This window comes from Agrilus planipennis, unplaced genomic scaffold (genome assembly GCF_000699045.2).
Source record: "Agrilus planipennis isolate EAB-ADULT unplaced genomic scaffold, Apla_2.0 scaffold286, whole genome shotgun sequence".
In the NCBI taxonomy this organism is placed as follows: domain Eukaryota; kingdom Metazoa; phylum Arthropoda; class Insecta; order Coleoptera; family Buprestidae; genus Agrilus; species Agrilus planipennis.
The window spans coordinates 272,842-285,911 of NW_020442434.1; the positions used below are offsets into that span (position 1 = coordinate 272,842).

Here is a 13,070-nt window from a genome sequence, read left to right on the forward strand (position 1 = left end):
GGTCGTGCTTCTTCATGAACGCGTAGGTTATCGGTTTATGGTCTGTATAAATTGTAAATGGTCGTCCCTCTACCATGTACCGAAAATGTTTAACCGCAAGATAAATGGTCAACAATTGTCGGTCGTAAGCGGCGTAATTTTGCTCGGTCTGACTTAATTTCTTGGAGAAGAAATGCAATGGTTGCCAATGGTCGTCGACGCGTTGCTGCAGGACAGCTCCGATGGCGTAATTTGAGGCGTCTGTGAAAATTGCTAGGGATGAGTTCGGTTTTGGATGGGCCAATAACGTAGCTTGCGAAAGGGCGTCTTTACAAGCTTCGAAAGCTCGTGTAGCTACCGGTGTCCACGACACAGGGAGATTCCCTTTTACGTTGCCTTGTAAGAGGCCATTGAGCGGTGCTTAAATTTCTGCTGCCTTCGCAATGAATCTTCGATAAAAGTTTACCATCCCTAGGAACTGGCGAGGCTTCTTCACGGTCTGTGGGAGCGGGAAGGAACGAATTACGTCCTCTTTATCAGGTAACGGATGCGTACCAGCACCGGAAACTAAGTAGCCAAGAAATTTGACCTCCGGCTGGCCGAATACACATTTGGACGGATTGATTATTACTCCATATTCCTGAAGTCTCCCGAATAGAGTTCGTAGATGGTCCCGATATTCCTCCAACGACGTAGACGCAACCAGAATTACGCTGCATTGCGTAAACCAAAACATGTGCAGGATCTGGTTGAATGCACGTACCAGATCTATCGTGGAAAATATGATTTTCCCGCTTAGTGACTGAAAAATCCTGGATGTGCTTCACAGGATGATGATGAGATAATGGTGCCGTTAGCAGCGGAAAGTTCATAGGTTGACTTTTCTCTAGATTGTGGAAGTTGTGCACGTGGAAACACACAAAGGTCGGCTCCTGTATCAATTAAATACCTTACTTTCGTTGAACCATCGGTTATAAATAATGGGCGGGAGTGCGTAGGGCTGCTGTCATTGGTCGCCATCAAAGACTGCCCATGTCGTTTCCCGAAGAATTGACTTCGAAGTTACAGGGTTTCGTACATCTTTTTGCATTAATCCCGAAACGCACATGGTACCAGCAAGTGTCACTTTTTCCTCTTGGTTGTGAACATGAACGTGAGCGTGATTTTGTTCGAAAACGTCGAGGCTGATGTGGAGGAGCCCAGTTGATTTTAATTGCGGCTAATTCCTGCAGGGCTATTGTTAACGCATTTTCCAAAAAGTCTAATCTGTTGTTAACCGTATTAGTCTTTGTTGACATTTCGGTAATGTTGTTAAATTGTCCATAAGCTTCCATAATGGTGCCAGCAATCTCCGCTCTCTTTGCTAATGGTAAGTCCTTATGTGTAGCTAGCAGGGCCTGGACATGTTTCGGTAGGCGAGTTAGCCACAGGGTTTGCAGAACGTCCTCGGGAAATTCACAGCCGGCAAGATTGCGTAAATGTTGAAGGAACTGCGTCGGCTTGTGATCTCCAAGTGGTTTGTTCTCCAGCAATCGCTTGGTGTTTTGCTCTTGAGATGCACCCATCCGCTTGATTAACTCACTTTTTAGCAGTTCTTAACTATTCCGGCGGCATCAAAACTGCTTTCTAACATAGAGAACCAAAGTTCTGGGTCTGACGGGAAAAACAGGCATTTTCACTGCAACACGATCGATGGACGTTGCACTTTCTGACATGCACTTCTCGGTAGTCATAGTTATGTTTATACAATGTTCGTCCAATTTGGCAAAAAGTAAAATGTTGATTACACTTTTATCGAGGTCACCACTTTAGCGCCTTTAATAAAAGCACTAATAATTTTTGTACCAAAAGGAACGTAACACAAAACAAAACACAACACAAATGAAGAATATCTACAAAAGTTTAATAAGACTGAACAACACTCAAAAACAACATAAGAACAACAACAAATAATAACAATATAAAACACGAATTATCAAGTGGTAGACTGGTTACTGAACACTGGTTCCTAAGTAGGAAATTTGAAGGGTATTTATACAACAGGATTGTTAGTAAATAGGGGGAGAACATTCTAGGAGGAAAAGTATTAACAGAACATGTACAGACCAGTTGAAATTGAATAGAATATAATTCGAAGAAAAGGTAAGGGAGGGAAAGCCAGCTATTATTAAGGGTTGTTAAGTAGGTATCGAAGACGATGAAATTCTAGGTAAAGATAGCGATAGCGGAACAATAGAATTTAGTTTGAAAAGAAACAAAGGCATGCACAAGATAAGAAGTGAAAGGTTTACAATGTTTACACATGTACAAAAATATGAAAAATTAATATACAGAGTTATATATACAAAATTGTACGTATTCTATTTTTTGTATTCGCCACAGTACCATCGATGCCGCAGCAGTACTCGTTTAAATATTCCAACAATCGCTTTCAAAAGTATTGTTTTGTCGGAGTTGTTTGCCAGTCTAGATTCGTTAAATTGGCTGTTGATTCACCAATAAGGAAATGATTAGAAGTTAGGGCTAGGATATCGTCTGACTCAGAAGAAATTAAGAGTTAACGGTCAGGAATGTAGTATCGCTTCGATTTCTATGATGTAGATTTTTAATAGCTCGAAAGTGACAAGTGTTTCGGCAACGGTTCTTTTAAAATGAAGTTTAAAGGAGTGAAAGGCAGTCTCCCAAAGTCCACCAAAATGAGCTTTCGGTGAAATAAAACTCCAAGGTCAACCTTCATTCGTCGGATCTAATTCCTCTAATTGTTCTTCAGTGGAGTCGAATTTTTTCCTTTGTTCTTGACATCTTTTCAATATCCGTTATAATTCGAGATGGATGCTAGAAGTCCTGTTTCTCCACTGGTAGTTCGAAAATGATGAAATGCTGATATGGTAATAGTCCAAGTAATATGTTGATTAGTTGAACACAAACACTTCACTACTACGACGTAAGTCTACTTTTCAACAGGTATCTGCAACCGTATCCGCATTCAGTACTCATTCGAATTTGGTTAAATGTTGTTACCAAAAGTTCACTATTAGAAAACAAAAATAACACGAAGTGAAAGTATACTATTTACTCGCGTAAACGGTTAAGATTTTTGCGGAAAGTTTACTATCCGACTACAGGGACCAAAATGCAATGTCCGATCTTGATTTAGACAGACTATTGATCATTATAACAAACTAGTATTTGATTGTATTTGGTTCAAAAATTGACTCTCAGTTGACTGCTAATTGTAATAGATGTAAGTACATCAAAACTAAATTATGTACAGGGGGTAAGTGGGGTGGCAACTATTATTGGTTGAGCAAAAGAATTGGCAAGTGGTAGGCGTTGTAAATAGCCGCTTCGCAGAAATAAACAATAATATTGGGTAGTTAACAAGTTTTGGTGGTCTATCGTGTACAAACATAGACATACAGGCTGATGATAATAATAATGGTGTTCTGATACATTTCCAAGAAGTGGTTTCTCGAAATTTGCGTAATTTGATAATTACACTACAACATTGAATGTTCTCGTCACTTTCAAGTTGTCTTCGTTTAGTAAAACAACTGTCCCAATTTTAATGTTGGTTGTTCCACCACTATGTCAATTTTTTCCAACGGTTAATTCGTGAAGATATTCCTTGTGCCAACGACTCCAGAAATTCTGACGCTTCTTTTTACGAATGTTGCTAAGTGGATAGGCGATTGCATGGAATTTCGGTGTAATTATTCTCAGGAATACTTGTAAGCGGCTCTTCAATAAGGAAATGATTAGGCGTTAAGGCTAAGAGATCAGTAGGATCTGATGACAGGGGTATTATAGGTCGGAAGTTTAATATGACTTCTATTTCAGCACATACGGTTGACAATGCTTCGTAAGATAGTAATGTTTTGCCAACGCCTCGAACTAAATGTGTTTTAAACTATTTAACCCCGGTCACCCAAAGGCCACCACGGTGAGGGGCTCGTGGAGGAATTAAGTGCCAGTTAATATTTTGATTAGTTAAAAATTCATTAATGGGTTTAGGATTGTTAGTTTCAGGAATTTCTTTGTATAATTCGTTTAGTGCACCTTTAGCAACAACAAAATTTTTTGCATTATCCGAATATATATCTGCAGATATGCTCCTACGGGCAAAGAATCTGTGCAAAGTGGCCAAAACGCTTCTATAGTTAGATCACTAACCATTTCGATGCGCATAGCTTTAGTTACAAGACAAACGAAGATAGCAACATATACTTTAACCCTTCCGCGATTTCTGAAATGTCTTTCCTTAACAAAGAATGGACCACAATAATCAATTCCAGTACGCAGAAATGGTCTTTTAAATGTAACTCGATGTTTTGATAACGGTGCCATGATAAACGCTAAAATCGCTTGAACACCACTGTGTAAATTTCTGACATGAACTTCGCGAATAATTAAATTGGATACATGATGATTGCGTGGCATCAAAATGGGATGTTTCACGATAAGTTTGGATGAATAAGTGGACCTCCTACCCTTAAAATACATTGACTATCAACAACGGATTAAGCAATGATAAATTCCCTTTTGGCACCTTTTGAGTTCGTTGAAAAAAAATAATCAGCATCGTGTTGTACAACGTGAATTATTTTCCTGGTTGCGATTCTCAATTCAGAAATAGTAAGATTGCATGATAATTTGTTTTTTTTTTTTGTTTTTAATGTTATGAATGAATCTCAAGCAGTAGGCCGATACACGCTTTAAACGAAGGAAAAATGAAAATCTCAAAAATATTGTAAGAGAATTTAAGTAAATGAAAAGTAAAGTATATTTTAAGAAAGGTATTTTAATTCACAAACTGCTGAACAACGCAAGGAACAATATATGAATGCCTATTATATTCTTTTTCTTACATTCGTTACTCATGGTTTACATATACACTTTTGTCTAAGATAAACAACGTGTTATTTTATTGCTTAGTCTAGCCTCCGCTATCGGTTTCACATCAGACCGCCGCTGACCACGTCACCGCTCCTACATTCGGCCTTCCTGTTTAAGGGACTGGAGAGCCTGATTCTGCAACTAAAAGTACATATGTTCTTTACTAATAAGTTAAACCTTTGCTCGGGGCTGTGGCCCCTGAATTTATTAAAATTCCATTGTTTGAGCCAACCCCCTAAGTTCCTGAGAACTCCTTGTTTTCGGCCTTCGCCCTAAGTTCCTGAGAATTCCTTGTTTGGGCCTTCGCCCTAAGTTCCTGAGAACTCCTTGTTTGGGCCTTCGTCCTAAGTTCCTGAGAACTCCTTGTTTGGGCCTTCGCCCTAAGTTCCTGAGAACTCCTTGTTTGGGCCTTCGCCCTAAGTTTCCGAGAACTCCTTGTTTGGGCCTTCGCCCTAAGTTCCTGAGAACTCCTTGTTTGGGCCTTCGGCCTAAGTTGCACCTGTAAACACCATCTAGCCACTCTTGGAATTAGGTCTTTCTTTACAAATGTAGTTCTTAAAGCGTTACAGTCAGTGATGACCTTAAAATTGATACCAATCAAATAAACCCTGAAGTATTGCAACGCCAGAACTGCAGCCAACGTCTCAAGTTCATATGAGTGATACATGCGCTGTTGTTGGGAAGTTTGTTTGCTAAAGTAGCTTATCACTCGCTTTTATTTATTCTTAAACTGTATTAGGACGCCACCAACTCCCATTGAGCTGGCGTCTGTGTGTCGTTCTGTGTGTAGCTCGGGAGCGAAAATTGCCAATAAAGGTTTTGTCGTCAATATCTGTTTGACCTTTTCAACAGCGTTAGATTGCTCCCCACCCCAATGCCATGGGACATTTTTTCTTTAGTAGGCGCTTTAATGGTTCGACCATCGACGCATAGTCACAGATGAACTTTTGGAAATATCCTCCTAGTCCTAAAAACTGACGGATTTCCTTAAAATTTCTTGGTTCCGGTATGTTCAGAATGGCTTCTATTTTTCTTGAGCCGGGGGTCACGCCCTGGCTGCTTACTTCTCGACCAAGGTATTCGATTTTTGTTTGGAAGAAATAGCATTTACTCAACTTCAGCGTCAAGTTGTACTTCTTCAATCTATTTAATACCTTTCGCAAACGTTCCATTCCTTCTTCTATCGAAACAGACGGAATTATAATATCCTCTATGTATGGAAAAGTGATCTCATTTCGTAAATTCCCCAGAACATTGTTGGAAAATGCCGGCGCATTTGTGAGTCCGAAGGGCAATCTCAGAAATTCATAATGCCCATTAAGGCGTTACAAAGGCCGTTTTATTGATGGAGTCTTTGGGCATTGGTACTTGATAGTATCCCGATGCTAGGTCTGGTCCACAAAGGAACATGTTTTTGCCCAGCCTGTCGATCTGGTCTTCTATTAAGGGTAAGGGATAGTTATCCTTTACATTAATAGCGTTCAACTTACGAAAGTCTATACACATTCGATAGTCGCTTGTTTTTTTCTTGACCAATAGCACCGGACTAGCATACGGTGATTCAGAAGGTCTTATAATCTCATTTTCCAACAGCTCTTCGATCATGGGTTTTAAAATCTGTTTCTCTCCAATTGATAGACGATACGGATGATAAGTAACTGGTTCGTGAGTAATTAACTTTATCTGCATTTCTACTGCGTTGGTTTTGCCGATGTCTTTTAGAGTGAACGAAATGCATTTCTTGTATTCACAAAGTAATTGAAACAGCCTATGCTTATCTTGATCAGATACGGTTCCGACTTGAATTTTGTCCAGTTCTAACCTGTCATCCTGACTGAATTCAATGGCGTTTATCATACAATGACACTACGTTTCGAATTTTCTTAAGCCCTACGTGAGTCTGTCCTATGTAATCCATTCCAATGATCAAATCCTGCGTCAAAAACTCATCGTCCAAAATGATAGCGTTCGCCGACGCTATCACTCCTTCAATTGTAACGGTTGCGGCCGCTGATAAATCAGTAGTAATAATGCCTCCCATAAAGTTTTTCAAAGAACGTGCCGCTCCGCTTTTAATTTGTAATCCTAATTTTCGCGCGACGCTTTCTTTCATTAGAGTACACGAGATGCACAAACCGTGTTTTGAAGATTTACAACCGATCTCGCTTATTGACTCTGCGCTGGCGGTTTGTTTAATTTTTGTCTTACCTTTGTTAGGACATTGGTCTTGAAAATGACCCAGTTTATGCACAATCGACAAAGAATGCGGGGTTTCTTGCATCTAGCTGCTTTGTGGTTGCCGCCTCAAGTAAAACACGCTATACGTTTTTCAGCAAATGTCCATTCCTTAAACCGTTTCTGAATTCCAACTCCATCTTTGGCAATTGTAGCAGGAATATGCCCTTTTGATGTTGAAGGGCCAGTGAGACGAACGCCCGCAGTTTGAATGTAACTTCGATAGTTTGCTAATTCGCCAACCGTTTTAAAATTAGCGGCTCTAGTTGTCATAGCTATAGCTTCGTCCGGAATACTTTCAATTACGCTGTCTATTAATTGCTCGGGTGAAATTTTCAAACGTCATCTATTCAATTTAGCAACCATAGGAAAAATCTCCCAAATTTTGACCCGGTGTGAGTTTGTAAAGCGCCGCGTCAATTAAAAGCTTGCCAAATCGTTCTTGTGGGGGAAAGTTTTGGGGCATTTGGTTTTTAAATTCTTTCCATGATACGCATAGTGACTTTAATGAATCGTAACATTTTCACGCGTCTCCTTTTAATCGGTTCGCAGCAAACTTAATGACCAACACATCTTCCCATTTATGAAACCTTTTCAGTTCGTCTACTTTTCGCACCCAATCTGACGCGTCAAAAGAGTTCGCACTTGGATCGAAAACGGGTTATAGAGTTTCATTCACGAATACACTCGTCGGAAGAACGGAAACAAAAGGAGTACTCACCTTTTGGTTAAGTGCATCTACTTGTTTCCGAAGATCACGAATTATCTTTTTCTGTTTACGAGCTCTTCTATTATTGGTGGTAGTAGATTGGAGGCTAATAACGGCGCGTTTTTCTGGAATTTCGTCTTTGCAAAGGTAGGTTTCATATCAATTATATTCACTTTGCTGAAGCCATTTTGGACCAGATTGCCACAGGGTAGATGATAACACGGGTCAACACGAATTTTGAGTCTGCGTTCTGTACCTCTGATTTTGATTACTTATGCCTAACTAATTAAAGAAAAAATATTTTTATCTATTAAAGTTTGCTTTTGTAGTTACTACAACGAGATTTATTTTTTATGAAAGAGCTCTATTTTTTAATTTCAATTATTACATGTAAAAGGAAAACAGTTTTGAATTCACATTTTTTTATTGACTTTAATTATACAAGACGGCATATATAAACCCACAAATACAAAAAATAATACAAATAAGACTTTAAAAATGAACAGACTTGGTATTTCTTCTGTGTAAGTTGGAACTTTTTCGTATGAGCCCCCAAATGTAGTCACCCATCATGTTTTCATTATATTGTCCTTGATAACGCTTTTCAAAGTTCATTACATCTTGGTGGAAACGTTCCCCTTGCTCTTCCGAATATGCACCTAAGTTGTCTTTAAAGTTATCCAAATGAGCATGTATCATGTGGACTTTCAATGACATTCTGCAACCCATAACTTTGAAGTTGTGAAGCATATCAGTAATAAGCTCCGTGTAATTCTCTGCCCTTCTGTTGCCAAGAAAGCCATTAATCACTGCTTTAAGGCTGAGCCACGCTTGTTTTTCGTGGGTACTGAGGAGCTGTAGGAATTGTTCACTGGCCATTATTTTCTTTATTTGTGGACCAATGAAAATACCAGCTTTAATTTTAGCCTCTGACAATTTCGGGAAAAATGATTTTAAATATTGAAAGGCCTCAGAGTCTTGACGCAGAGCCTTTACGAACTGCTTCATCAGACCTAATTTAATGTGCAATGGAGGCATTAAAATATGATCGGGCTTCACAATCGGTTCATTTTTGACATTATGTTGTCCTATTTGAAACTCGCTCCGTTGTGGCCATGAGTGCTGCTGGTAGTGAAGTGCATCGGCTCTACTGTCCCATAAACAAATGTAACACGGATATTTAGTGTACCCGCCTTGCATTCCCATCAGAAATCCAACCATTTTGAAATCTCCTATCACTGGCCAGGCGTACTCTTCATATTTTAAAACTTGTAGCAACATTTTAACGCTCTCGTAATTTTCTTTAAGCATTACAGAATGAGCAAGGGGAAGAGATGGAAATTTATTTCCATTGTGAAGAAGAACTGCCTTTAAGCTTCTTGTAGAGCTGTCGATGAAAAGACGCCATTCAGAGGGAATGCAAGGGATTCCAATTGCTTCAAACAAACCTTTCACATCATTGCAATAACAAAGTCCGTCTTCTTTTGTAAAGAATCCAGAAAATGTTTTATGACGTGTTCTTTGGTCACTTATTTTAACATCGCTCTTGAGCAAATTCCATTGTTTTAGTCGTGAAGCTAATATTTCTGCTTTAAGTTTAGGTAGATTTAAATCTCTTACTAAGTCATCAAACTCTTCTGAATTAATTAGATGTGGTTCAACAGATGGTGATGTGATCACGAACTCGCTGTCTCCGCTATTACTAGATATTTGTGATAGCGGTAACTCCTCTTCTGCCTTCGGCTTTGGGTTCGAAGGCACAGGGAAGTTTTCACTGTGGGGTACTGGAGCAGACGTTGATGGTAGGTTTGGGTATTCAATCTTTTTGGCATTTTTACCAGCGCGACGCTTACTTGGATTTACTACACAAAAATAACAATCATGGATATGGTCAGTTGGTTCCCTCCATATTCTTGGTACAGCAAACTTCATACTTTTTTTTTCTCCACGGTACCAGGCTGAAAAAAAATTGACATTATTTAATAACGAATGACACATTTAATGTGTGTCAGAATAGGTATAGTTATACGTATATATAAATTTTAATGAAAAGTATGATGTATTTTCTTACCCTCTAAAGTATTTTTGCAGTTACTACATGAGAAATGAGGTGCCCATACTTTATCTTGACTTCGCACGGGTAAATTAAAATAAGCTTCATAGGCTTCACAAAGTCTTGTATTTGACGACAAACAAATTTTTTTGGCTCTCACTTTAATGAATTCGCCGCAAATATAACAAAAAGAGTCCACGGGATTTTTGCACTTTTTGGAAGACATTTTAGGCCTCCCGACACATAAAATACGTTATTCCTTTGCAAAGCGCACGCGCACACTGCCGTTGACAGTTTGTCACTCCCGCTACACACCTACAGCCCCCCCTGCCCCTCTACTGTATCTTCTATGCAACGGCTCCTAAAAAAACTGCTAAAACACTATAATATTCGTTTTACATTGTGTAAAGGTACAAAAGCAAACTTTATTTATTATAAATAGAGTTTCTGCTTCTTTTTCGATGTATACAATCAGAAAATATTCACTAAATAACAGACTCAAAGAAAAATATTTTTTTTTGTTGACTTGTGTAATAATTCAGATGGATTTAAATCTCGCGATACCAGATGAGCAGGGTAATCGCTTGACGCGATGTGTCTCCAATTATGTGTAATCGCTAGTGCCTGAATTTCGGCAACGCTATTCGCGACAAATGTTTGTAAGCTGTGTGGGCTTCTGGTCAGTATTCTGTCGAAACTGCCAGACGCGGATCGTGATGTCGATCTTGTTGGATCTCATCAGCGCATCGCAGATAGTTTCGACAGAAAACAGACCAACTTTTGAACCAGGTTGCTTACAGATTCGGCCACGCTACTTTGCGGATTACCCCCAATCTGCCCTGTAAATACAGATATTGCATGTTTCGTTAAGGTTGTTGTTTAGCGTACATATGGATATGGATTTGAATACATCTCATGTACAATTACGTCTAAGCTTTGTTCATGTGCATCGCATCGTGACAGTGTACTCATGATATTTTTTGGGTGTAGCATGTTTCGGGTGTGTGGTATGCACTTTATTGTATGCATACCCTTCCCACCATATATGATTTCGACGCAATTTACCACTTGTACTTACTCATTTTCAGTAAAGGTTATCCATGGCTGTATATTATCAATGCTCACTACTGTGCGCTGCCGCATTTTACCCCTCAGATCTTCTACCTCGTAATGAGCATTCGGCAAGGTCGCTACGATTCTAAAAGGGCCCTTGTATTTTGGAAACAGATTCTTGCTGTCTCCAGTTGACGGAATACTGGAGACCTTCACCAATACTAACGTCCCAGTTCAGTATTTAAGAACCTTTACTCCTTTACTGTCGAATTTTTGTTTTTGTCTGTGTTGATCTTCATCAGTTGCTATAGCACCGAGGAGTGGACCCTCAGGCAAGGAACGATGTGTAGTTCCGAACAATAATTCGGAGGGTGCCATACCAATGGTTTGATTCAAAATATTATTCAGGCCTCTCTGTACCGTTTTGATTTGATTGTCCCAGGAATCATCTTCGCTTCTCCCATTGAGGGCTGCAAGAGAGCTTAATATGGTTCTATTAAAGCGTTCACATTGACCATTAGCACGTGGGTGGCGACGGCATTCAATTCCATGACTACAGCCGTAGCTCTTAAACGTTGTTGACGTGAAGGCAGTACCTTGGTCCGATATAATACGCGCTGGTACCCTGAATATGTCAATCAGATGGTTCAAGGCCTTAATGACATATTTTGTTTTGCGTTCTTTGCCCCTTCTATTAAAAAAAATTTTGTAAATCCATCCACGATGCTTAGTAACTGTGTATTTCCCATTTGGCTTTTCACAAACAGGTCCATGTGATCTATGTATAGGATGTGGAACGGCACCGCTGTCTTATCATTGCAATGAAGCTTCCCGAGTTTTTTACCAGCTATGGTATATATATATATATCCCCGGGAAATAATAATTTTTCCTGATTTTTGCTAATGTTTTGTCCACTCCGAAATAACCTATGTCATCATGACAGAGTTTGCAAATCTGCCAAGCATTTTGCCGGGGGACTAACCACTTTTTTAATCCGTTTTCTGATTTTTCGTATTTCACAAATTCTTTCGTCTTGTAATTGTGCCGACAATAGGCATTCATCCTCCATTATATTTACAATGCTTAATGATACTTTTGATGGATTGCGACTGAGGCAGTCAACGTGGTTCATTTTTATGCCTGGACGATATTAAAACCTTAAAGTTGTAGTCTTGAAGCTCAAACCACCACCGCGCTACACGCGGAAGTATATCCTTCCTTTCAACTGTACTTCTAATATTGTTGCAATCTGTTACAAGGGTAAATTGTGTACCGACCAAGTACACGCGAAACTGACGGAAGCATCTCGTACAGCTAAAGTTTCCAGTTAATAAGAGTGATAATTCCGTTCTGTTAAGGTGGTTTGGCGGCTAAAGTATGCTACCGCGTGTTGTTTACCTGTTTGTCTATCAGTTGGAAGTATTACTTCCGGATCGAAGATTTGTAAGATTGGTCTATTCACTAATGATTTCTTTAATTCATTCATAGCTTTGATTTGGTCTTTTTCGAATTTCTACTGTACGTTTTTCTTGAGACGTGAAAGTTTTTTATTTAATATTAGAAAATATGACATAAGATATTTTTCTTTAGCGAGATTTCCCAAAGAATGAATTAATTCCTTCGGTGTTACTATATTGAAATGCATAGGTGCTAGTATATCACTACATAAAAACATATTACACATACATAGTATTTTGAGAATGTTTCTTTAAAATAGAACTTATAAATGTTATTGCTGGGTCCTTCGTGGGATCATATCGCTGGCAGTGAATTTTGCGATATCTCGCAGATTAAGGCGCTGAGCTCCACCAGGTTGCTTACATAGTCCTTGCCGGAAGTGAGCAAACACGCGGTTATAACTGCAACTATTTAACGAGCTCTTCGCCTATTAGTGATTCAGTATGTATAAGTACGTCTACAGCAGGCCTGGGCAAATGGCGGCCCGCGGTAGAATTTTTTCTGGCCCGTGAAGCATTGTATCGTATATATTATTATTAAAAACACAAATATTAGTCTTTGTCTAACATAAATTGGTGCATAAAAAAATTTAGATAAAATATTAAGCAATACTTATACACATTATCAGGGCCGGTGGGAGCCAAAATTTTCTCTTGGACAACCGCTCTTTTCAGCGCCACCTATTC

The 13,070-nt window shown here is 39.2% G+C and overlaps 1 protein-coding gene across 1 annotated transcript; it reads right to left on the reverse strand.

Moving 5' to 3' along the window:
• Positions 1-8,229: 8,229 nt before the first annotated feature.
• LOC112906351 lies at positions 8,230-10,381 on the reverse strand. The gene is made up of 2 exons (XM_025980301.1): positions 9,891-10,381; positions 8,230-9,777 (listed from the first exon to the last, which is right to left on the reverse strand). Exons 1-2 carry the CDS (start codon positions 10,096-10,098, stop codon positions 8,312-8,314), a joined length of 1,674 nt encoding a protein of 557 aa, XP_025836086.1. The 5' UTR covers positions 10,099-10,381; the 3' UTR covers positions 8,230-8,311.
• Positions 10,382-13,070: the final 2,689 nt, after the last annotated feature.

Bases quoted from the DNA above. Each gene is read 5' to 3' on its own strand.
- LOC112906351 (XM_025980301.1), bottom strand. From the start codon at position 10,098: ATGTCTTCCAAAAAGTGCAAAAATCCCGTGGACTCTTTTTGTTATATT. The intron at 9,778-9,890 runs GTAAGAAAATAC...ATTTTTTTTCAG, and splicing joins CTGCAAAAATACTTTAGAGG to CCTGGTACCGTGGAGAAAAA.